At 42.4% G+C, this 26,700-nt stretch overlaps 1 protein-coding gene and 1 long non-coding RNA gene across 2 annotated transcripts in view; one reads left to right on the forward strand and one right to left on the reverse strand.

The window, feature by feature from the left end:
- Positions 1-10,156: 10,156 nt before the first annotated feature.
- Positions 10,157-12,707, forward strand: LOC139540840 (uncharacterized). Its single transcript, XR_011668275.1, has 2 exons — positions 10,157-10,277; positions 12,426-12,707. It is a non-coding gene; the product is annotated as an uncharacterized lncRNA (long non-coding RNA).
- A 3,561-nt stretch (positions 12,708-16,268) lies between these two features.
- LOC139540842 (microtubule-associated serine/threonine-protein kinase 3-like) overlaps positions 16,269-26,700 on the reverse strand; it is a 61,442-nt gene continuing 51,010 nt past the window's right edge. Inside the window, 6 exon segments of the mRNA XM_071344843.1 lie at positions 16,269-21,046; positions 21,048-22,053; positions 22,287-22,474; positions 24,941-25,077; positions 25,190-25,312; positions 25,432-25,658. Of these exon segments, the coding sequence (XP_071200944.1) occupies positions 20,980-21,046; positions 21,048-22,053; positions 22,287-22,474; positions 24,941-25,077; positions 25,190-25,312; positions 25,432-25,658 (1,748 nt within the window). The 3' untranslated portion in view covers positions 16,269-20,979.

Raw genomic sequence — 26,700 nt, forward strand, 5'->3', positions numbered from 1 at the left:
CAGCGCCTTCAGCAAACGCCTGCCTGTCTCCTCGACGGACAACTCTTGGATACAAGAACCAGCAAGGAGATTGAGTGACAATCTTAGTGCCTTGGCTGTGAGACACAATGGTAAGTAAGCAACATTATTTTCTATCCAATGCCAAATTAACATATTTCGCTTTGCATTTCTAAGTGATTCCAAAATATACACAATTATTTTGACAGTCCTGATAGTGTGCTTCAATGATGGCCTTTAAATTGTTTTCCTTAGTTTTGTTTGCCACCAAGTAGAATATGCTCCTTGCGTCAGTTCTTGATGAGATACATGAAGAAGCATGTGAATGCTAAAGGTGCTGTTACCTTCTTCCTCTTGCAGGGTAGTCTTCAGGCTGGGATAGATAGACTTTGGGATGACGGGGGATGGCAGGTCCTGCAGGAATCCCATCAGGGCCTCTGAAAGCGCCTGGGTGTTTTACTGGCCCATCTCAGGCCCAGAGAGCTCTGTAAAAGACCACTTTAGTCGTTAATTCAGACAATACAGAGTCCGTTTGTGTACATCGCTGGTTCTCCTGTTCTGTGGTAAGGTCTCCAGAGAGTGTTGTTGTGGTGTGGCAAGTGTTTCTGGTGCGGCTAAGTGTGCTGTCTGGGAGACAGTGTCCAGACTAGTCCTACGACAGGTGACAGTGTCTGAGTGCCTAAAATAACGCCCTCCTCCTCTTCCACCGCTGCGACAGGCAGGCAGGCCAGACTGGCAGGGTGCTGTTTACTGCTCCGTCACGCCTCAGCTAGCAAACAACAGCTGTCTGAAAAGGCCTGCCTGGCTCTACCGAAGTCTCTCTATCTGAGCAGATAGACTGTGGGGAAAGTGTCTGACATGTGTGAGCACAGGGAGGGGAGAATCTGAGTTGTTCTATCTGTCTGTCATGTTAAAGGTATGTGTGGGTGGGGGGATCTAGCTTACACCTGTTCTGTCTGCACATGCAGCAAGTCCCAGGTCACATGAACTCTAGGAACAGCCTCTCCAAGTAAACAGATCTTACAAAACACACAGTGTTCACTTTCTCCAGTCAAAACAAACTGTCATGCAATTATAGATATACACATATAACAATCGGAACATGAACTTGTAGAGACAATTCTATTGCATTTAATGCAATCGTAATGCCAATTTTACTGGGTTCATGTGAGGAAATCAGTCAATTGAAATAACTGAATTAGGCCCTAATCTATGGATTTCACATGACAGGGAATACAGATATGCATCTGTTGGTCACAGACACCTTAAAAAAAAAAAAAAAAAGTTAAGGGCGTGGATCAGGAAACCAGTCAGTATCTGGTTTGACCTCCATTTACCTCATGCAGCGTGACACATCTCCTTCACGTAGAGTTGATCAGGCTGTTGAATGTGGCCTGTGGAATGTTGTCCCACTCCTCTTCACTGGCTGTGTGAAGTTGCACAATGCCATACACGCTGTCTGCCATCTTCCCGGTACAGTTGAAACCCGGGATTGATCCGTGAAGAGCACACTTCTTCAGCATGCCAGTGGCTATCGAAGGTGAGCATTTGCCAACTGAAGTTACGACGATGAACTGTAGTCAGGTCAAGATCCTTGTGAGAACGACGAGCACGCAGATGAGCTTCCCTGAGACGGTTTCTGACCGTTTGTGCAGAAATTCTTCGGTTGTGAAAACCCACGGTTTCATCAGCTGTCCGGATGGCTCAAGACGATCCCGCAAATGAAGAAGCCAGATGTGGAGGTCCTGGGCTGGCATGGTTACAAGTGTTCTGCGATTGTGAGACCGGTTGGACGTACTGCCAAATTCTCTAAAACAATGTTTTATCTAAAACAAGGCTTATGGTAAAGAAATTAACATTCAATTATCTGGAAACAGCTCTGGTGGACATTCATGCAGTCAGCATGCCAATTGCTCGCTCCCTCTCAACTTGAGACATCTGTGGCCTTTTATTGTCCCCAACACAAGGTGCACTTGTGTAATGATCATGCTGTTTAATCAGCTTCTTGATATGCCACACCAGTCAGGTGGATGGATTATCTTGGCAAAGGAGAAATGCTCACTAACAAGGATGTAAACAAATTTGTGCACAACATTTTAGAGAAATAATATTTTTGTGCATATTGAACATTTCTGGAGTCTTTTATTTCAGCTCATGAAACATGGGACCAACACTTTACATGTTGCGTTTATATTTTTGTTCAGCATATACCAACCATTTTTTACACTGTTTGGACTTAGGTGACCCGAAAGAGTATTTCAATGGGAGTACCCAAGTATTTCAACGGCAGGAAAATCCCTGGATTGTCTTTAGAGGGGAGAACAGCAGAGCTGGGTTTCTAAACAGGCTGGCCTATTTCTCTACACAAACATAGGCTGTGTTATTGGCCCACTGTTAAAATAGAGCAAAGATAAATAGAGCATGCAGTGGATCCTCCAGGAGTGGGAGTCACAAGGGCAGCATGGTAATAACCCTCGAGTTAAGTTGGAATTGAACCTATTTAACTGAACTCAATAGGCAAGGCTATAGTATGAACAGCAGCACAGATCACTGAAGTCACAGGGTTGGGCGTAAATCCCTTTTTATCCCATTGGAATGGATGACTATCCGACCATGGCAACAAACTATATCAACTTGTATAGCTCAGCAAAAGATGAATGTAAGAACAACGCATGCATGCACAGACATAAGGTGTAAGAGAGGAAGTGGGTCTTACCGATATTCAGGCTCTGTCTCTGACCGCCAGCAGCCAAGGAGCCAGGTGGCCTATTCAAAGTCTCACACTCCAAACCTGCACGAGTTTCCCACACATACACAAGTTAACTCACCCTTCTGAAATAGTCTCTTCTCTCCTGGCATGCCTGGATTAGTGGGTCAGTAACACATATATAAACATCCAAAATACATCACCCGGAGCTAAAAATACATGGGCGAGACGCTAACTGGAACACGGCGCGTTTCAACGCTAACCTGGCCTTTGACATGCTACCCAGAGGCCAAGGAGCCCCTTTTAGGAGTGCTAAGTTTGAAGGGTCTAAAACCAGATGGCGGGAGGAAAGGTTGACTGGTATTCAGGAGTAGTGTGAGCAGAAAGGTGAATTCCTATCAAATCCCAAGCGTCTCACCTAGCTGATAAACACTTTCAAATGTCACTGTTTCTATACCATAGGGATCGAAGTCGATCATAATAAATATATGTTTACATATGTCATGTCATGCATAAAATATCCCCTACCAAAGCATTGGATTACATGTAAGTATGGATAACTGATACATTCATGCCAAATTGAAAGCACTATGTGGCATATTTTCTGTGCAATGCTGCTATTTATCTTGGCAAATTCCTTTTACTATGCACCTCAGAATCAAATGTTCTGATATTACACAGCCATCTTACCTCTCCTTTTCTCTCCAAAGTGTGGGGTGGGGGGGGGGACATTTTCTGGAGGAGGAAACTGCTGTACAAACTCATGAGCTGAAGTCCCTGGAAGACAAATAGGATTTTTGTATTTTTTTTACCAGGTAAGTTGACTTTTACAGGAACAACCTGGGGGATAGTTACAGGTGAGAGGTGAGGGATGAATGAGCTAATTGTAAACTGGGATGATTAGGTGGCCATGATGGTATGAGGGACAGATTTGGAATCTAGCCAGGACACCAGGGTTAACACCCCTACAATAAGTGCCATGGGATCTTTAGTGACCACAAAGAGTCAGGACACCCATTTAACGTCCCCTCCGAAAGACAGCATCCCACACAGGGCAATGTCCCCAATCACTGCCCTGGGACATCGGGATATTTTTTTGACCACAGGAAAGGATGCCTCCTACTGGCCCTCCAACACCACTTCCAGCAGCATCTGTTCTCCCATCCAGGACCAACCCTGCTTAGCTTCAGAAGCAAGCCAGCAGTGGGATGCAGGGTGGTATGCTGCTGGATAGGCCTTGATGTTGTTTAAAATCAATGAAAACTACGTAGCGCTTGATGGTTTTTGCGACTGCACTTGAAGAAACTTACAATGTTCTTGAAGTTTTCCGGATTGACTGTCCTTCATGTCTTAAAGTAATGATGGACTTTCGTTTCTCTTTGCTTATTTGAGCTGTTCTTGACATAATATGGACTTGGTCTTTTACCAAACAGGGCTATCTGTATACCACCCCTACCTTGTCACAACATAACTGATTGGCTCAAATGCATTATGAAGGAAAGAAATTCCATAAATTAACTTTTAACAAGGCACACCTGTTAATTGCATTCCAGGTGACTACCTCATGAAGCTGGTTGAGAATGTGCAAAGCTGTCATCAAGGCAAAAAAATATATTTTCATTTGTTTAACACTTTTTTGGTTACTACATGATTCCATATGTGTTATTTCATAGTTTTGATGTCTTCACTATTATTTTACAATGTAGAAAATAGTAAAAATAAAGATAAATCCTTGAATGAGTAAGTGTGTCTGAACTTTTGACTGGAAATGTATGTATTTTAATCTAGCCTATTATAGACCTATAATAAACTATTCTATGAAGCGCTTATTATACCAAATAGCCTTGTATTGTGTAGCCTATTTGAAGGTCAGTCAGCAATATAATAAGCTATAATAAGTTGTTCCCTGTTACAAATGGTAACAGGAGCCCTGCATGTCCTAAACAGTACAACATTGTATCAGCCCCTTCAAAACTCCCTAATTCTTCATAACATCCCTCACACAGGTCCACTGATGACGGAATTTGCCTACATATTCAATCTAAGTATTTGCTTTTCAAAATGTAATATTCCCATCACTTTTTCAGATTGTTTTCTCATAACTCATTAGGCCTACTAAAGTGGTTCAGACCAATCCACTGCTCATAACCTATATCAATCAGTGGTGTGTCAGGTGTCTATTTTAGTAGGCTATAGTTTGTGAACTTAATAATGTAAAATTCAATATTTTGTTTATACCATGAATATATCAATTGACTTCAATTCATTTTTGTAAAACAACTAGTACATCAAATGCTGTAAATAGGCAACCTATGTTATTGTCCTGCACTGCTGAAATATATGGGTTGGGCAACAGTACATTCCACTCAGTATCAGATTAGCAAGATGATGTTGTATTTTCAATGTTGCAAGGGGCAGCAATGGCTTGCAGCATGCTCCACCAACACTTTTTATTACATCAAAATAATGGATGGATTGAAACACACTCAGAGCTGTTAGTGCTTAATGCATTTATTAATTAACAAGTAACTGAACGTAGCCATTTTTAGAATGAATCAAACAACCGTTTTCTTTCGTTCATAAAAGCTCTCCAAACCTGTTTTGTATGATTAATAAATACTTTCATAAACTTAAATAATCTAAAAGATCAGAGTATTTTTAAATGTAACAATTGGTGCTTAAACAGATATGAATATTTAGATGGATTTCTTTCATTGATCCCAAATATTCTGAATCCGTTCTCTCGATATATTCTATTGAGTCTGTCAACAAAATATTTAAAGGGATGGCTCAAGATAAATGTACTGAAAACTCCCAAGAGAACATCTGTTGGCCAGCAAGTGAGAGAGTTTTCAGCATTTGAATTTGATTTATTCAGCACGCGCAAGAGAACCACGCATACATCCCTTACGCACCTTCATAAGGTAAATCTGCACTCCAAACAATTGGCAATGAAGAAATTTACAAAACTAGAAACAAATTTATCTGTGGATTATTTGTTGGAGTATAGGACCTTATAACAACCCAATGTTTATATCCCAGAACAAACGATCTAGCAACAGCAAGCTATCGTGGACTTAAGGAAACAGCAGAGGGAGCAACCCCCTATCCACATCGTTGGCACAGCAGTGGAGAAGGTGGAAAGTTTTAAGTTCCTCAGCATACACATCACGGACAACATGAAATGGTCCACCCACACAGACAGTGTGGTGAAGAAGGCGCAAACAGTGCCCCTTCAACCTCAGGAGGCTGGCGAAATTTGGCTTGTCACCTTAAACCCTCACAAACTTTTACAGATGCACAATTGAGAGCATCATGTCGGGCTGTATCACCGCCTGGTATGGAAACTGCGCACGTACGAGCACGAGTGGTCTGTTCAGCATGTTAAGAAAAATATAGTTTACTTAACTAAAGTTACTTTGAAAAGGGAGTTCACTACATCCAAACTTCATCGTTATCAATTAATATATCTAAATCTGAAATGTGATAGAATACAAATTGCAACAACAGATCAGGTTGTGGTCATATATTAACAGAATGTGTAATTTAGCCCATTAAACGTTTTCAGTTAGACATTCACGCTTGCCATACAGAGTTGAAATATCTAGCTAACATTTTGAATTGAATAACGTTGCTTGTAAACATCAGAGCTGTAACGATTTGACACACGCTTTGGTTAAAAGCAAGTACAAACGCATATTGTAGTCACAACCCAGTCTCATTAAGTATGTACTATATATACAAATGAGCACAATGTTTTATGTACTAAAAGCAAACTTATGCCGCATCGAACCCAACTCCAGATGCCGCTAATGGCACACCCCTTCTGAATCCCTTTAAACTCGATGCGCCCTGAGTTTGTGTTATTAGTACAAATAAACATAACCGCTTATTTGGTTGACGCTAGCTAGCTAGCTAGCTATTTTACAGTGAGAATGAGGTAAGTTATTGGACAAGAAATGACAAATAATCTAGTATTTTCTGTATTTCAGCCCGCTTAATTCTAAACATATTTTTATTTCAATCAGTTACGTATATTGGTTCATCTTCTAGACAGGAAGTTATATTTTTCACTCTGGCCAACAGTATCTTGTATGCTAACGTTAGCTTTTTGGTACCCGCCGGTTGCAACCCCAGTGAACATTGGGCCTTTTTAGCTAGCAGCTCACCGTTATTAATTATGTAAAAAGACAATAACATCAATCATGTAAGCAAGCACATGGAAATACTGTTTAGCGAATTATTGAGGTATTTATTTCATGATTTAAAAGTGTCTGACTGTGAAACTCAATCTCCCATGATTCCGTAGTTCCGGAACTGACATTTTATCATTTGTACCGGAACTGACCATTGTGTTCGTTCTTATTATACCTGTGATTGTGTTGAATACCGCACCCAACTTAAAATAAAGAATTACTCTGCACAGAATACATAACATATAACAGAATAAACTATTTAGCCTTTTAATTAGATATTTGATGGCGTAGCTAGTTTATTTATGGCCTGTGTGTCTCCCATATAAATATGATTACATAGCTACACGTGTCTGCACATTTTAAACTGTTAATTGTAATTCTCTTTTTGCTGTCTGTATATCAATTGTGTAAATATGAATACACATCTAGTTCATAAATAATAATACCAGTTTTGTTCACAACTGAGTGAATTAAAGCAGATAAATAACAAATATTTTAGCGTTAACTATGGAGGCTTTGCCTTTTGCTTTTGCACAATATAACACAGTTCCCACGATAATGAAAATCAACCATCCACAATGTATACCAATTTACTTCTCTCATGTGTGAATCCACTATATATATTTTGGATTGTCTCACAGTATATGATCACACGTTTTGGTATTTTTTTTTCTTTCTACGTTAACATACAATAATGTTTATGTTTAACCAAATAGAGCAAAGAGCTTGAGCAAAGAGCGGGATGTGGCACGGGTGGCATTTGAGGAGGCTCTTCGAGAAAGCTATCGCACAGCGTTACAATTTCAACATGTAGCTAGCTGTAAGTGATATTTCTTCCCATTTTCCCAGTATATTTTTAGGGCAGTTGAACTGTGGGTACATACCACAGTTATTGTGTTGTAATTTTAATCACAGATATATTTCCATTCTATGTTTGATTTGAATAAATACTTTAGGATCAGAAAGAGCGAGCTGCAAAGCGACAGTCACCTGCTCCTGCCACAAGCCTTGCTCCTGTCCAATGGATAGAGAGGGACAGAAGAGGCAACATAATTCACCAAAGACCTGGACTAAGAAGGCCTCAAGCCATGGTAAGTGTTATGTGCCTATTTAGTTGTGTGTTTGTTTACACATGTAAAGTGTAACCATTTTTTGTAAATAGATAACATATGCCAGTCTTGGCTGCCTCATGTTAATTTTATATTATTGTCAGCAAAAGTCTCAGCGGAGGACATGGACCTTCCCAGAACAGGTGACCATATTGCAACTAATGGCGGGGGTGAGTACTGCCTTAAATAGAGCTTAACCCTGGGGCATCTGACCCTAAAACAGAGTTTCCCAACCCTCTCCACTGGCTCCCCCAGAAGTTTCACATTTTTGTTTTAACCCTAAATTGCCATACCTGATTTAATTAATTAGCTTGATGATTAGTTGACTAATTGAACCATGTGTGCCAGTTAAGGGTTAAAACAAAAATGTGAAACGTCTGGAGAGGCCGAGGAGAGGTTTGGGAAACCCTGCCCTAAAGGAACCCCAAGGGAGATGCCAAGAGCGAGATCTCCCTTGGGGTATTTCTTAACAGACTTATCAAGGCTAGGATCGTTACACTAGTCCCTCGGTTCAGAAAACACAACCTGTGCTTCTCTATAACAAATTCTTCAAGCTTTAACAGGACATGCTTTTGACCCTCATGCACTATCCTACTCTGCGCATCAGATTAGCAAATGGTAGGAGGGGCTATTGACATGAGGTAGGCGTAAAGCCAGGTCGCTTGACCTTGAGGAAATCACTACACACAACAACCCCAAAAGAGTAAGGGCCTCATCAAGGCTAGCGTCGTTCAACTTGTCAGGCAGCATGACTACCTTGTTAGGACGTTTCTAACTAGTACTAAATGCAGTTGCAATATACTGACCAATTTTAGCTGGCTCACTGGCTTTCATTTCAGTGCGGGATTAAATACAAAGTAGTGCTATAAAACTTTTAAATCCTCAGACCGATTGACTGTAACCTAAGCCTCTGTCTTGCAGGCATGAACTCTTAGGTTGCATGTATTGAAAATAGATTCAAGATGTTATATTACTCTCAAAATAAGAAGAACCACTGCTAAGGTACATTAAAACCACATAGTTATGCACATGTAATTTAATGACATATCTAATATAATGATGTACAGGACATGTATATCATAATTTTATGACATATCTGTCAGAGTGGATTCTCATCTCATCACCCAATCAACACAGTTATACTAAGTTATACTTAAGTTGCGTTGATGAAGAAATATAACACCATTTTTATTGAATTGTTTCCAGTACCAGTACCCATCCTCCTGCAGTACCATGCTACTGCACCTATCCCCACAAGATTCAGGTACAGAATGCTAGAATGCCAAACATTTTTTTTAATACAGCCAAGCTATTCTGTTCATGAGTTCTGTCATGATTTTGTATTCACTTTTTTTTTTTTATCTCCACAAGACTCCCTGATGCTGGACCTACAGGAGCTGATGGGGAGTTTCACGGGGCCAGATTGTCACGTAACCCCAAAGGTGACCTGGGCAGAGAGGCAGACAAAAGTTGGGGGAAAAGATTGAGGCAATGGTGGACAGCATGCTCTCTGCTGAAGGTACTGTGTTGGGCCAGTGTCAGTATTGAAACAGTGAGGATAGCCTGCCCAGGCATCTTCTCTGTGCCGCATGTGACATAGCCACCCATAGCACCAAGGTTTTGCACAACAGGAGTCTCTGTTTGAAGGGTTTTATTGCCCCTTGTCCCCAACCACCGTAATTCATCAGGATGATGAGTGGTCCCTTACCTTCCAGGAGCAAGGTGTGTGTTTATTGTTTTGGTGTTTCAAATTAAATCTGATAGCACCTCCTGCAATACACACTTTTTAGTCAAGCTGCACAATTTTTTAGTTTAACTGATGGTGATGTAATGTTAATATTTTGTATCTTACACGACTGTAATTGCAATCTTTATGTTGATTGGTTAGGCACACATTATTAGAATAGCTGACTGAAGATGATGGGGGGTTTTTTGGTGGAGGGGGTGGGCTTTCATAATACAGATTAAAAAATATTTGCTTATCTATTTCTACATGTCTGATCTTCTGTCTGCATCCCTGGCTCAGCTTTTAATTATTCTATTAGTCATCTTGATGTAGGAAAACTGTATACATTAAAGTCAAATATTTTAGTGTGATTCACTTGACATATTAAAACCTTCACATATGTTATTCCTTAATTTAATAGATTTTTTTCAGAATGTCAAAAGACTGAAAGAGACGACCAGCCTCCTTGAAGAAAAGCGGGCAGAGCTGGACATCAACGACGCTGTGCTTCAGGGTTGCTGAGGTCCAGCAGGGGCCTGAAGGTATGTTAGGTTCTGAACAAATAGAGCAAAAACTGAAACGGACAACCAGAAAAAACTCTAACCAAGTTTATTCTACCCACAAGCATATATTTATACCTTCCGACTAGGCGGAGTTGCCAACTTGCATGTCTAAGATAAACACTCCTTCCCTGTTGTTAGGCAGAAACACAATATGTTCATTTTACTGGTATTGTCATGGCCTGCCTAAGTCTAGGACCCTCATGGGGGTGGAAGTGTTTGTGTATGGGATAGGACTGTAGTCAGATGGTTTTCGGGGTGGGCCCCTATGGCCCCTTCCCAGCAGTGTCTTCTCTCTTCAACTGCTGACCTGATCTCGAGTTGAGTTTCACATCCCTCCTTGTCCTAGCTCCACAGCAACTGGCCTGCCTTATCAGGAACTGAAACCCTTTGCCTCCTTCCTTAGAAATATTAATATTCAGCAATAGCATGTTTGAACAGAATATGAACTTCCTGATCCTCCCATAGTCTCACTCAGTAACTTTCCATACCCAAAGTTCCTATTCACCCTTCATTGACCGCCAACATATACAGTTGAAGTTGGAAGTTTACATACACTTAGGTGGGAGTCATTAAATCTCGTTTTATGGAAAATTCCAGAAAATTAAGTAATGGCTTTAGAAGCTTCTGATAGGCTAATTGACATCATTTGAGTCAATTGGAGGTGTACCTGTGGATGTATTTGAAGGCCTACCTTCAAACTCAGTGCCTCTTTGCTTGACATCATGGGAAAATCAAAAGAAATCAGCCAAGACCTCAGAAAAAAATTGTACACCTCCATAAGTCTGGTTCATCCTTGGGAGCAATTTCCAAATGCTTGAAGGTACCACATTCATCTGTACAAACAATAGTATGCAAGTATGAACACCATGGGACCACACAGCCGTCATACAGCTCAGGAAGGAGACGCGTTCTGTCTCCTAGAGATGAACGTACTTTGGTGCGAAAAGTGCTAATCAATCCCAGAACAACAGCAAAGGACCTTGTGAAGATGCTGGAGGAAACAGGTACAAAAGTATCTATATCCACAGTAAAACGAGTCCTATATCGATATAACCTGAAAGGCCGCTCAGCAAGGAAGAAGCCACTGCTCCAAAACCGCCATAAAAAAGCCAGCCTATGGTTTGCAACTGCACATGGGGACAAAGATCGTACTTTTTGGAGAAATGTCCTCTGGTCTGATGAAACAAAAATAGAACTGTTTGGCCATAATGACCATTGTTATGTTTGAAGGAAAAAGGGGGAAGCTTGCAAGCCGAAGAACACCATCCCAACCGTGAAGCACGGGGGTGGCAGCATCATGTTGTGGGGGTGCTTTGCTACAGGAGGGACTGCTGCACTTCACAAAATAGATGGCATCATGAGGAGGAAAATGATGTGGATATATTGAAGCAACATCAGTCAGGAAGTTAAACCTTGGTCGCAAATGGGTCTTCCAAATGGACAATGACCCCAAGCATACTTCCAAAGTTGTGGCAAAATGGCTTAAGGACAACAAAGTAAATGTATTGGAGTGGCAATCACAAAGCCCTGACCTCAATCCTATAGAAAATGTGTGGGCAAGCTGAAAAAGCCTGTTGCGAGCAGGGAGGCCTACAAACCTGATTCAGTTACACCAGCTCTGTCAGGTTTAATGGGCCAAAATTCACCCAATAAGTTGTGGGAAGCTTGTGGAAGGCTACCCGAAACGTTTGACCTAAGTTAAACAATATAAAGGCAATGCTACCAAATACTAATTGAGTGTATGTAAACTTCTGACCCACTGGGAATGTGATGAAAGAAATAAAAGCTGAAAGAAATAATTCTCTCTACTATTCTGACATTTCACATTCTTAAAATAAAGTGGTGATCCTAACTGACCTAAGACAGGGAATTTTTACTAGGATTAAATGTCAGGAATTGTGAAAAACTGAGTTTAAATGTATTTGGCTAAGGTGTATGTAAACTTCCAACTTCAACTGTTCATTTCATATACATGTAAAGTAATCAATACGTTCTAATATGATGACAGGAATAAGTATATTTCAAGCCAGAATCCAACAGGCAGAAGGTGAATGTTTCTGTCTTACAACTTCAGAATTGCGTTGATGTAAGTGGAGTTATGTTTGTAACCTGCTCTATGTTTGACAGCCACACTTCAGGATAGTCAGACACGGCATCTCCAGAAGAAGACTGAGGGGCTTGACAGTGTGAGACAGAGGAAACACTACCTCTACCGTTGGACAGGCAAGCCCCAACAACAATATGACCTCAAACACATTATTAATCAAGCAGTAAAACTGATTTGTGAAAGAAAATGCATTAGTCATACACCTCAGATCATGTTGATGATCAAATGTAGGCATGCCCTATGTTATTAATTGATCTAATGCAAAACATTATTAAACTGAGAAATTACGTGAAACAACAGATCAACTTGTGAGCCACAACTGTGCATGCCTTGTATAATGTTATAACTGCATGACAACAAATGCTTTAGAAATGAGTTGATTGATTTGTACTCTCTTTGTTTGTGCCTCTATAGTAGCTCTATAACTTATGTAATATATCTGAATTATTATTGATTTAACCTTTATTTAACTAGGCAAGTCAGTTAAGAACAAATTCTTATTTACAATGACGACCTACCCCGGCCAAACCCAAACCCGGACGATGCTGGGCCAATTGTGTGCCTCCCTATGGGATTCTCAATCACTGCCGGTTGTGATACAGCCTGGAATCTAACCAGGGTTTGTAGTGCCGCCTCAAGCACTGAGATGCAGTGCCTTAGACCGCTGCGCCGCTCGGGAGCCCCCAGTCCGTCTAATCACCCCTTTTTATTCAGACGGCAACAAGTGGAGGCATCAGATTCGGATAAAAATTGTTGAGGACAAGGCCTTGACAGCTCCCATTGTTCAACTTCAAGAGCAGAAGGCAGAGTTTAGGCTCCCCACAGTGGATGAGCTGCTCAATACTGACAACTTTGTGTGGTCATGGGAGAGACATGGCAACAGTAAGTGTATGATTGCAGAAGGTTTCTATTGTGACTGAATTTTTACCTCCAGCGTAGGCTGCAATCATCGCTGTTTCGTTATATACCTCTGTGAGCTTACATCTCACAGGCAACAGCCATCTTGCCATCAAAAAGGCAATCTTTGACAGCCTGATGTTGGTGAACAGACTGCAGGAGGAAGAGAGGATCCTGGTGCAGGAGATGAAGAGGCACTGGGGAAGACTACAAAGAGCAGCGGGATCTCTGGCGGCACTGGGGAAGACTACAAAGAGCAGCGGGATCTCCGGGGGCACTGTCCCTACAGCTGCAAGGTCAGAGTAAGTTGAGGTTTATATTATTTTTGGACTGAACTTTTTGTCAGAGGGAGGGAGGAATAGCCTTCTCTGCCACCTGAAGAGAAGATTGAGTGACCTGATACAAGACGAAGTCAACACCAGGAATACCTACCACAAGCTCATTCTGGGAGAAGGGGATATTTTTGATGACTCTGTAGATGAGAACTCAAATGAAGATAGAAGTCATTAATGAGAGCTCAGATGACGACTGCTATGCTTTCTGAAATCCTAAACCACCCCTGCCTCTTTCTCTCGGTCTCGCTGTCTCCTACAGGAGAGGGAGAAGGCCGCCACCACCTCCCTTGGGAGCAACCTGGTCTCTTGACGTTGACCCCTTACCTTCTGAACCCATCCAGGGAACTGTCATTTGCCTGATGACTCGCTAGTGGAGAAGGAATGTCTCATTTCAGCTGCATTTGTTTCCATGTTTCCTCACCTCACCTCCGTTTCTTCCGGTCCTAGACTATGGCGACGTCATCAGCACAAGACTGTTGTCTTTTTTTTCTTTAAAAAAAAATGTACTTAACTGTTTGTTTGTTTTACTGTTAAGAACAAATTCTTATTTACAATGACGGCCTACCCTGGCCAAACCCTCCCCTAACCCGTACGACGCTGGGCCAATTGTGCGCCCAGATCGAACCAGGGTCTGTAGTGACGCCTCTAGCACTGCACCACTATAATGCCGTGATTGGGATTTCGGTGTAATTGTGAGTTGCAAGAGTCCTTGGTCTCAACGGGACTGCTAAAATACATAAATAAAGGTCTTAATGTTGGAAGATTAGCGTAAATATAATTATAATAGTGTCTTCCGTGTATGACAAACCTACGGCTCTATACCCTGCTCTATTGCCTGTACTAACCCTGGAACTGTGTAATGACAGCGAAGTATTGCGGCACGCGTAGGGTTCAAACTCGGCTTGGTCTGCGATCGGCTCAGTAATGATTTAAATTAGCCTACATGTCTTTTTTTTATATGATCAACTGTTACTAATGATCATCAGCAACAACCACATGGCCGTGACCGCGTTTACAGAGGAAGCAAATGAAAGTAAAGAAAACAATGGAATAAAATGGAATAATAATCTAGGCTAAACCAACTGAAGCGAACAAAGTAAATTGGCAGTTGGATATGTGTGGTTATTAGGCCTACTGACAATCGATACTGAATATCTACCTTGATAGAAATAGGAAACAGGGAAAGTCGGGGTAGCCGATAATTAAAACGTTAAAATTTAAATTCGGCATAATGGCACAGTATTTCATAAACATTACTCTTGGAAAGTTGATACGTTTATATGCTTCCGTTTGCTGCCATATGACTGGTTTCACATTTGTCTCCAGGGATTATAAGGTCAAATGTATCTAAAAACAAGTGTCGTTTATATTTACAATTCCCTTATCCAAACTGATTACTCATTTACATAGCTGTTATCGTAAAAAATAATATAGATGCTTTTTCCATTCGGTTCGCTAGACCTTATTTTTGACTTCCTTGCGCGTAAAGGTGGAATTATAAGGGAATTAAGTCAAGGTCAGTGTACAGTATCTGTAGCCACACTTCAGCCACACCTTAATGTATTCGATCTCCAGTCAAAACGAATAGCAGGTGAACAGCATGCTATTCTCATGCTTAAATTCAAGCTCACAATAAGCATTGAGAGAGAAGAGCATACAAAGGGAATTACGTTCCATTTACACATGCTTAACTCTGTCTGGAATCACACCCCATATGAGCAATGAGCATGTGTCTGGTTCGTTTCTCTGTCCTGGTAATGCTGGAGTGCCGTCGGAAAGTGCCCATTTGGGGATGTCTGATTTCTGACCACCACTACTAATAAGCTGAGCTTCTCAGTCATTTTTGTAACCATGTGACAATGATTTTGAGAAACGAAAACGTTATTATTGAAATTAAACTGTGACAAGAAAAATCATAACTGGCACGCAGATCGGTAGAAATGGTAGGATAAATTCTTAGCTTCCCCAAATGTGACATCTAACCATGGCCAGTAGAGAGGAAAGGAAAATGAGCTAGGAAAGGAGGAAAGGAAATAAGAAAAGGAGATAAGGAAGCTAGGAAAGATGGAAAGGAAGCTAAGAAAGGAGGAAAAGAAAGGGAGCAAGGAACGGGAGAGATGAAAGGAAACTAGGAAAGAATATTAATAAAAGGAAAGGGAGCTAGGAAAGGATGAAATTAGCTAGGAAAGGAATTAAGGAAACGGAGATAGGAAATGGAGGTAGGGAAAGAAAGGAAGTTAGCAAAAGGAGGAAAGGAAGCTAGGAAATGAGGAAAGGAAAGGGAATCTAGGAACAAAAAGGAGTTCATACATGTGGTAGGGATTAACCACGGCAAGTAGGGAGGAAAGGAAGGGAGCGAGAAAAGGAGATAATGAAAGGGCGCTAGTAAAGGAGAAAAGGAAGCAAGGAATCTAGGAAAGAAAAGGAGTTCACAAATATGTGGTAGGGATTAAAAACACAGCCAGTAGATGGCGATAGTATTGCTTTTAGTGACTGGCTAGTTTCGTCACAGGCTGCTGCAGGGCTGCAGCTCCATACTATTGGTCATACCAGCTAAACTTGTGTTGTATGAAGCTTGCTGAACACCCACCAGTTCAAAAGATCTTCTTAAACAAAAGATAGGACAATGTGTGCCTTCAATATCAAATGCCATACGGAAACAATTTATTATAAAACCGTTTGGAAACATCAAGTAAAAACACAAAATAGATCCATCTGGACACTTGTACCAAGGATGGCCGGCATCCCTACTCAAACAAAAGCAGACAGATGTTCAAACAAGGCAAAGTGATGTGAGCCTGCAAAATTGTTAGGATTCTCAGGTACACAAACACTTCTCGGCAAATACATTCAATAGTCCAACCCAACCGTAGGCATATTCACATCCTAGCCATCTATTTACTCAACATTTGCTTTTGTTTGAATAGAGCGCTAGTCCATACAGTTAGAACCACAAAAAGAAAAACTAGTCAGACAAAACTGGCTTCGAATAAAACAAATATGAACACCATCATACTCTCCATATTCACATAAAATGGACATTAGCACTGTACCTCCAGTATTTCTAACTCAATCACAGAATCAAACAAAGGGAAAGAATGAATGTGGACATGTTTTTGCATGTGTGTCCATTTGACCCTGTAAGTGTGTGACAATGTGTACAGGTACCCTTGTCTACAACTAAGTTGACATAGAGGCGTTCGATAGCAGACAAAATATATATATATTTTTTTAAACGAGGGTTAAATGCAAGAGACAAACCACTGTATGGGCTATGCATAGCCTAACCGTCTAAGCTTCACTCCCAGCCCTTGATGAACCACATGCATCCCTTATGACGTAGATGACGAAAGAGATTCTTTACCGCGCAGTGGTGAGAAAGTGAAACACATTAGACATACACATCCCGAGAGTGGAAGATTTCATCCCAGCACACACAGAAAAAGACCTACAACTATTAGGAAAACAGACCAGTTGTCTATTTGTGGTTCAGGGTATGATGAGTAGGAGTCAGAGGGAAGTGCAAAAGTTGACTTTGCACACAAATGCTCTATTAGACACACTGTAGAAACCCCAGCATGGGCTATATAAACCCAGAGTACCATGCAATCAAGTATTATGTGTCCTTGTCTCATGCAGCATGCATCTAACAAAGGCGTAAACAAGAGAAAATGCATCATACTGTATTCTTATAGAACAGTTCGGAAGTTTTACAGTTCCAAAAAGGTACTTGAGTAAAGCCTTTAAAACGGTGTAGTGTTGAAATGCACAGACTGCAATACAATACCTACACAGTACATAGAAATACAGGATTACAAAATACCATTTGTTGAAATTGTACATAGCATGTTCATTGTAAACAATTCTGACCGGCTCCGCGAGATAGCGTGTCCTGGGTATAATTTCATTTCACCACCACTGACTTCTGAGTAGTTCATCAAATCTGAAAATATAGACCTCTTTTGAGGATCTGTTGAGACTCTGAAAGAACCCCCTCCCACCGCCAACTTTTGATATGTACAGACAGTTACATAACAGCAAGTAAAATTTAACACAATATCAACCTTCAGAACTACTGTAGTGTATAAAAGGCCCAAAATGATGGTGTTCAACACAACATAACTCATTTTGCAACAATGATGTGATTCCCCAACAAGCTTCATCCTTGAGGCACATTTTTACAGCCATTGTTGTTCACATCACTTGTGCAACTGGTATGTTGGTATACTCTAAAATATAATACTATTAAGTATAATAATAATGCATATGGCATTAAGACTCCGATATCAAAATACATACATAAATACATGTACAGTACAAAGACATAAAACGATCATCTGTTCCTAATATCTAAGCCCTGGGTTCTGACTGAAGGTATGTCACGCTCCTCCATTGTTGCCTCTTCCTTATATCGTTTACAAAATTCATGTCAAAATATACATTTTCCTTAGTGCACTTTACCACAATGTAAACATCAACACACTGAAGAAGAAGATGAAAGAGGAATGGGTTTCTTACGCATGGACATTTACACGCACACTAGTCATTGTGCTCAAATCTGAGTATAATATGTAGATAAAGGTCAACAGCTGCATTTTAGTATCATTTGAAAATATGCAAGCGGATCTTGTGGAAAGCTTGAACTGTTTATCTTTAGCTTGGTGGTGTCACCTGGACAGCTGAATTCTAGGATGTAGCCTAAAACAGGTTTGAGAGCAAAACTATCTATTTGTGTCTTATTAAAACAATATCCTGTCAACAATTGCCTCTGTGACAGAGATTAGGTGACAGCATTTGATAGGATTAAAGTTCTATGCTTTAGTAGTACAAGCATTGGCAGCAAGCTCAAATTGCCATGCTACCATGATTTCAGCGAAATCAAGTGGGTATAAACCCTGTTGTCCATGAGAATCAGTACAGAGGAACCAGGAAACCCAGAAGTGGATGAGGTCGGGATGAACAAACATGATGAGGTTATGACAAAATATTGTGCAATATAATCAACAGGTTTCAAAACGAACCAAACCTGGCTTTAATTTATATGTTAAATAAGATTGGAAGAAATACCCTCTTTGAGATTTGGGTAAAAATGCTTAGAAATATAAACTAGCAAAATAATTGAAGCATTTGTAAAGGGGACTGCATTTTCCTGCTACTATCAAGCCTGCAAACAAGGGAATAGGAGCTATTTGTCAAACAAGAAAGGCCCTCATTCAATAAGATATGGGTTAAGAGAACAAAAACAAAACAAATCTGTTTCATGGCAGCTAATACCATTTGTTAGTAATACAATGACTTCACATCAACCAAAACCTGACCTAGCCACAGTGCATTCGGAAAGTATTCAGACCCCTTGACCTTTTCCACATTTTGTTACGTTACAGCCTTATTCTAAAATGAATTAAATATTTCAATCTACACACATTACACCATAATGACAATGCAAAAACAGGTTTTTTGATATTTTAGCAAATATATAAAAAATAACAAAATTGATATCATATTTTACATTAGTATTCAGACCCTTTACTCAATAATTTGTTGAAACATCTTTGGCAGCGATTACAGCCTCGATTCTTCTTGGGTATGACCCTACAAGCTTGGCACACCTGTATTTGGGGAGTTTCTCCCATTCTTCTCTGCAGATCCTCTCGAGCTCTGTGAAGTTGGATGGGGGGGGGGGGGGCGTCGCTGCACAGCTATTTTCTCTCCAGAGATGTTCGATCGGGTCCAAGTCTGGGCTCTGGCTGGGTCACTCAAGGACATTAAGAGACCTGTCCTGAAGCCACTCCTGCGTTGTCTTGGCTGTGTGCTTGGGGTCATTGGAGCAGGTTATCATCAAGGATTTCTCTGTACTTTGCTCTGTTCATCTTTCCCTCGATTCTGACTAGTCTCCCACTCCCTGCCACTGAAAAACGCCACCACCATGCTTCACCGTAGGGATGGTGCCAGGTTTCCTCCAGACGTGACGCTTGGTATTCAGGCCAAAGAGTTCAATCTTGGTTTCATCAGACCAGAGAATCTTTTTTCTCATGGTCTGAGAGTCCTTTAGTTGCCTTTTGGCAAACACCAAGCGGGCTGTCATGTGCCTTTTACTGAGGAGTGGCTTCTGTCTGGCCGCTCTACCATAAAGGCCTGATTGGTGGAGTGCTACAGAGATGGTTGTCCTTCTGGAAGGTCCTCCCATCTCCACAGAGGAACTCTGGAGCCCTGTCAGAGTGACCATCGGGTTCTTGGTCACCTCCCTGACTAAGGCCATTCTTCCCCGATTGCTCAGGAAGAATCTTGGTGGTTCCAAACTTCTTCCATTTAAGAATGATGGAGGCCCCTGTGTTCTTGGGGGCCTTCAATGCTGCAGACATTTTTTGATACCCTTCCCCAGATCTGTGCCTAGACACAATTCTGTGTTGGAGCTCTTAGGACAATTCCTTCGACCTCATGGCTTGGTTTTTGCTCTGACTTGCACTGTCAACTGTGAGACCTTATATAGACAGGTGTGTGCCTTTCCAAATTATGTCCAATTAATTCAATTTACCACAGGTGGACTCCAATCAATTTGTAGAAACATTTCAAGGATGATCAATGGAAACAGGATGCACCTGAGCTCAATTTTGAGTCTCATAGCAAAGAGTTTTAATACTTATCTTAATAAGGTATCTGTTTTTTATTTTTAATACATTTGCAAAAAAAAGTTTTTTAAAACAACAGTTTTTGCTTTGTCATTATGGGGTATTGTGTGTAGATTGAGGGAAAAAACTATTAAATACATTTTTGTATTGTAACGTAACAAAATGTGGAAAAAGACAAGGGGTCTGAATACTTTACAAATGCACTGTAATTAGCACCACTTTCAAAACTACTGGCTGAGATTACACAAAAGCATCACTAAGTCTCAGCACACGAGCCTAAATCAAAACATGAATGTGTAAAAAATTAATTCCTCTCAAACTACTCACTTCTTTGAACTACTATTAGCAACTACTCTGTAGCATGTTTAAAAATAGACATAACAACAAAATATATGGACACAAAACATGAGTTAACCTTGGCTAGCCACTATCAATTTAACATTTTCCTTTTTTGGCCCCAAAAATCCACTTAGCTTATAAAAGTAATAAATAAACCCAGGAAATAAAGTGCAATCTATTTCCTAGTGTTACATATTTATAAAACAATATCCTGGATCAAGTGAAATCTACAAAACAAAATCAATGTCGCGATTCGTTTGAGTTCCTTCGGAGGGGAAACACTCTGTTGCCCAAACATTTCCTTCCTTCAACAGTGAGAGTGTCAAGGTGCATCCTTGGAAGATATGTGCTGCATGAAATGATTCAAGGAAATGTCACTTCCTTAGCTTCCCTTTCTGGGGGCTAGAGTCTATTGCGGTATCCCCAACCTTATCAGAGGCAGTCTTTGTGCAAAGCAGCTGTCGCTTCTGGTGCCTTACTGGAGACGTTCACCGTGAGAGAGACATCCTTAACAAGCTGCTGTGTGCCAATGTTGTTATCGGTAGATTCGGGCTCCTGTCTCTTGCCGCCGTCCTCCTCCTCTCCGTCTGAGCACGGCTCCCAGTCGTCCTGCTCTTCACTCTCCGTTGAGCCCTGCACAGCAATCTGAGGCACCAGGGTGAAGCGTTTCACCTCAGTCACCTCCTCGCTGGGTTGGGACATAGGCGTCCAGGAGGCTGCCCTCTGCTGGAGCCGGTTGGCTCCAGGGGCAGTGAGCATCACGGTGAACGTGGGGCTTGTCTTCTGGTCGTCAGACTCGTCAAAGCTCACCTCCTGCACCGCCTCCTGCTTCTTGAAGGAGTCACGGCGTTCCGAAAGGTTGAGCTTCCTCATCACCACCAATTGCTCTGAACGCTCTGCCGCCCAGTCCCTCAGCCGCTGGCAGCCCCCGTAACCCCCCAGCAGCCTCCCGTGGTCCCCAAGGTAGGAGACCCCCCCGCCGCAGACCCCCTCCACCTCCACGTCCTCCCCCTCGCCCTGGAAAGGCACCTCCAACGTGTGCCTGCGGTGGGGGTACGACTTCTTGTCAACGTGGTAGGCGCTGGAGAGCCTCTCAGCCGACTGCACCCTCTTTAGGAGGGGAGAGCGGGGCGGCTCTGCGCTGCGGGGGCGCACACAATGGCGGACAATGGTTGGGGGCGACAGAGTCTTGCCACGGACTGTGTGGAAGGTCTTAGTGATGCCAGGGAGGGGAGAAGGGGAGCGCTGGGGTGACAGAGGCTGGGGAGAGGAGTTGCAGGCCAGGGGGGATGGGGGGATGCTGCTGGTGGACTTGCGGCGACCCACCTTGGTGTAACGCTGGATACTCAGCTTGGAGCCCAGGCCGTGCAGGGAGCTGGGCCGGATGTGTGCAGCCGGGGAGCTGGGAGAGCTGGAGCAGGGAGAAGTGCTCTGTGGAGAGTTTGTGTCTGAGGGAGAGGTAAATACAAAGTAAGTTTACGATCCACCTCAAAAGGGGCTATTGCATTGTCATGGACTAAGACATATGGAAAGCAAAATGGGGAGATAAAAGCTTAAGTTAGTGGTAACAGTAGTAGTTTTAGTAGTAGCCTAGTAATACAGTAGTGACTGTAGCCATAGTAGTAGTCATAGTTACAGTGTTAGTAGCAACATTGCTGCAGGAGCGTGGGCCTTGTCTTACCTGCAGCCTGGTGGTCGGGGGCAGGACTGCGGCAGGGGGTAGAGGGGCCAGGTGACAGGCTGTGTGTGGGGGAGCCTGGCAGGCTCTCGCTGGACGACACAGAGTGGTGCTGCAGTCCAGAGTTGAAGCTGCGGCTGCTGTGAATCACCGTGCTCTGCTTGGATAGCTTCTTCAGGATGCTCCGCCGCCTAGCTCAGTCAGTGGTTACAAAGAGTTATGAAGGGCTATGAAGGGGTTGCGAAGGGTTTTGAAGGGTAAATAGAGCCATAACATTATTATTATAGTACGTGATTCACAGCCCGGGAGTTTTTTTTCTGAAAATGTATGCGGTAAAACAAATTTCTCATTGAGGATAATTTTGTTTTCTAATTGATCGGGGTTAGGTCAACTTGTTTCACGATGACAGTAGAGTTATACAAATGAGAGGGAATACTCTGTGCATTAAGGAGGTCTTCTACAATATACCTTACGTTTCTTAACCTAAAGTCAAGGCTTAGATTTCGAGCTCCATTTTGAAAAAAGGCAACACTGGTGAGGTATGCAGTTTGGTGTCATCCATGCGGTAGTGTGTAGTGACCTCGATTGAACACTGGGGGGAGATTCACGTCGACGGGCGTCAAGTTCCTCTGTGTCCACATCACTAAGTATCTATCATGGTCCACACACTAACACATGCCTCTTCCCCCTCAGGAGACTGAAAAGATTTGGCATGGGCCCTAACATCCTCAAAAAAGGTTACACAGCTGCACCATTGAGAGCATCTTGACCGGCTGCGTCACAGCTTGGTATTTTTATTTTATTTTTATTTCACCTTTATTTAACCAGGTAGGCAAGTTGAGAACATGTTCTCATTTACAATTGCGACCTGGCCAAGAGAAAGCAAAGCAGTTCGACACATACAACACAGAGTTACACATGGAGTAAAACAAACATACAGTCAATAATACAGTAGAAAAATAAGTATATTTTTTAAAATAAGTCTATTCTAATGTGAGCAAGTGAGGTGAGATAAGGGAGGTAAAGGCAAAAAAAGGCCATGGTGGCGAAGTAAATACAATATAGCAAGTAAAACACTGGAATGGTTGATTTGCAGTGGAAGAATGTGCAAAGTAGAGATAGAAATAATGGGGTGCAAAGGAGCAAAATAAATAAATACAGTAGGGAAAGAGGTAGTTGTTTGGGCTAAATTATAGATGGGCTATGTACAGGTGCAGTAATCAATGAGCTGCTCTGACAGCTGGTGCTTAAAGCTAGTGAGGGAGATAAGTGTTTCCAGTTTCAGAGATTTTTGTAGTTCGTTCCAGTCATTGGCAGCAGAGAACTGGAAGGAGAGGCGGCCAAAGAAAGAATTGGTTTTGGGGGTGACCAGAGAGATATACCTGCTGGAGAGCGTGCTACATGTGGGTGCTGCTATGGTGACCAGCGAGCTGAGATAAGGGGGGACTTTACCTAGCAGGGTCTTGTAGATGACCTGGAGCCAGTGGGTTTGGCGACGAGTATGAAGCGAGGGCCAGCCAACGAGAGTGTACAGGTCGCAGTGGTGGGTAGTATATGGTGCTTTGGTGACAAAACGGATGGCACTGTGATAGACTGCATCCAATTTATTGAGTAGGGTATTGGAGGCTATTTTGTAAATGACATCACCGAAGTCGAGGATTGGTAGGATGGTCAGTTTTACAAGGGTATGTTTGGCAGCATGAGTGAAGGATGCTTTGTTGCGGAATAGGAAGCCAATTCTAGATTTAACTTTGGATTGGAGATGTTTGATGTGAGTCTGGAAGGAGAGTTTACAGTCTAACCAGACACCTAGGTATTTGTAGTTGTCCACATATTCTAAGTCAGAGCCGTCCAGAGTAGTGATGTTGGACAGGCGTGCAGGTGCAGGCAGCGATCGGTTGAAGAGGCAACTGCTTGGCATCCGACCGCAGTGCGATACAGAGGGTAGTGCGTATGGACCAGTACATCACTGGGGCCGAGCTTCCAGCCATCCAGGACCACTATACTAGGCAATGTCAGAGGAAGGCCCTAAAGACTCCAGCCAATCAATTCATAGACTGTTCTCTCTGCTACCGTACGGCAAGCAGTACCGGTGCACCAAGTCTGGAACCAACAGGACCCTGAACAGCTTCTACCCCCAAGCCATAAGACTACTAAATAGTTAGTTAAAAAGTTAACCAAATTGCGACTCGGACTATCTGCATTGACCCTTTTTGCATTAACTTTTTGGACTCGTCACATACACTGCTGCTACTGTTTATTATCTGTCACTTTATTCCTAGTTAAATGTACATATATAGCTCAATTACTTTGTACCCTTGCACATTGACTCGGTACTGGTACCTCGTGTATATAGCCAAGTTATCGTTACTCATTGTGTATTTATTATTACGCAAATACTTTTCTATTATTTCTCTCTGCATTGTTGGGAAGGGCCCGTGGGTAAGCATGTTTCTGTTAGTCTACACCTGTTGCTTACGAAGCATGTAACAATTTGACTCGATTTGTAATAGTGACTCTTGCTGTATGTACTTATATAAATGTTTTGATACAGTATCAACCCCCACCAGGTTAATATATCATAACAATGGCAATACGGCAACAATATTCCATCAAATTAAATTAGCACAAAAACAAATCTAAATATTTTCCCTCACCTGTCCTGATTGTCCCTTCTTTTGCTTTTCTTGCTGCGTCTTGCCATCTTTCCCTTGTGGCTGGTCTTTCGAGCTGGCCCAACCTTGATAGACGTGTTCTCAAATGCAGTAGTCTGAAGGGCCACCTTGCCGCCACTCTGTTGGTGTTTCACAAAAAAACTATGAAGCATTGGTTCTTATATCTCGCCAACAGTGTTGTTATAGGTTGACAATAGGTATAGGCTCTAGGGTGTGTATTGTTTTATGGACCTTCAGAAGCAGCTCCATCATCTCTGTGTGAACCAGACCCTGCACGGACTCTCCATTCACATGAGTGATGAGGTCACCAGCCCTCAGTCCTGCCTCGTGGGCTGGGCTGCCATCTTCCACACTCTGTAAAACAAACAGTGTTTTTTAAATTACCACAATTCCTCAGTCTTTGTGGGGTGATGCCGCCTTTTATTATGTCATTATTGGCTAATTCTGGAGCAGGATAGCAAAGGGGCACTCACCGAGACCATGTGGTGCACAGTGTAAATGTCGCTGTCGCCCATGTAGACGCGGATGGCCTGCATGGTGAAGCCGTATTTCTTCCCTGAGCTGTGGATGACGATGGGTGGCCGCAGGCTTCTGAGGCTAAGCGACAGGTCGCGGCTGGGGGACGAATCGCGGGACGAATGATTGGAGGAGAGCGAGCGCGAAGAGATGGGGCTGGGCTGGAGGCCGCCGGGCATATCATCTGAAATGGTACACAAAGGATGAGTTCAAGTTCAGGAAATGAGAAAAAGCATGGGGCAATGGTTGAATTTAGAACAAGGGCCTGCTCTTGTTTAGCATTTACAATCAACTTAATAGCCATTAGCTCTGTGCAAACACACCTGCCATACCACACCCTATTCAGCGATATTTGCCTGCTTGGCACTAGTAACCCTGTATGACGAACTTACACTATATATACAAAAGCATGTGGACACCCCTTCAAATTAGTGGATTCGGCTATTACAGCCACACACGTTGCTGACAGCTGCATAAAATCGAACACACAGCCATGTAATCTCCATAGACAAACATTAGCAGTATAATGGCCTTACTGAAGAGCTCAGTGACTTTCAGCGTGGCATCGTCAAAGGATGCCACCTTTCCAACAAGTCAGTTCGTCAACATTCTGCCCTGCTAGAGCTGCCCTGGTCAACTGTAAGTGCTGTTATTTTGAAGTGGAAACCTCTAGGAGCAACAACGGCTCAGCCGCAAAGTGGTAGGCCACACAAGCTCACAGAACAGGACCACAGAGTGCTGAACCGCTTCGCACGTAAAAATCTCCTGTCCTCGGTTGCAACGCTCACTACCGAGTTGCAAACTGCCTCTGGAAGCAACGTCATCACATTAACTGTTCTTCAGGAGCTTCATGAAATGGATTTCCATGGCCGAGCAGCCGCACACAAGCCTAATATCACCATGCACAATGCCAAGCGTCGCCTGGAATGGTGTAAAGCTCGCCACCATTGGACTCTGGAGCAGTGGAAACGCGTTCTCTGGAGTGATGAATCACGCTTCACCATCTGGCAATGTGACTGACTAATCTGGGTTAGGCGGATGCCAGGAGAACGCTACCTGTCACAATGCATAATGCCAAATGTAAAGTTTGGCGGAGGAGGAATAATAGTCTGGGTATGTTTTTCATGGTTCGGGCCCCTTAGTTCCAGTGAAGGGAAATCTTAACGCAACAGCATACAATGACATTCTAGACGATTCTGTGCAGTTTGGGGAAGGCCCTTTCCTGT

Source organism: Salvelinus alpinus, chromosome 16 (assembly GCF_045679555.1).
Source record: "Salvelinus alpinus chromosome 16, SLU_Salpinus.1, whole genome shotgun sequence".
Classification (NCBI taxonomy): Eukaryota; Metazoa; Chordata; class Actinopteri; order Salmoniformes; family Salmonidae; genus Salvelinus; species Salvelinus alpinus.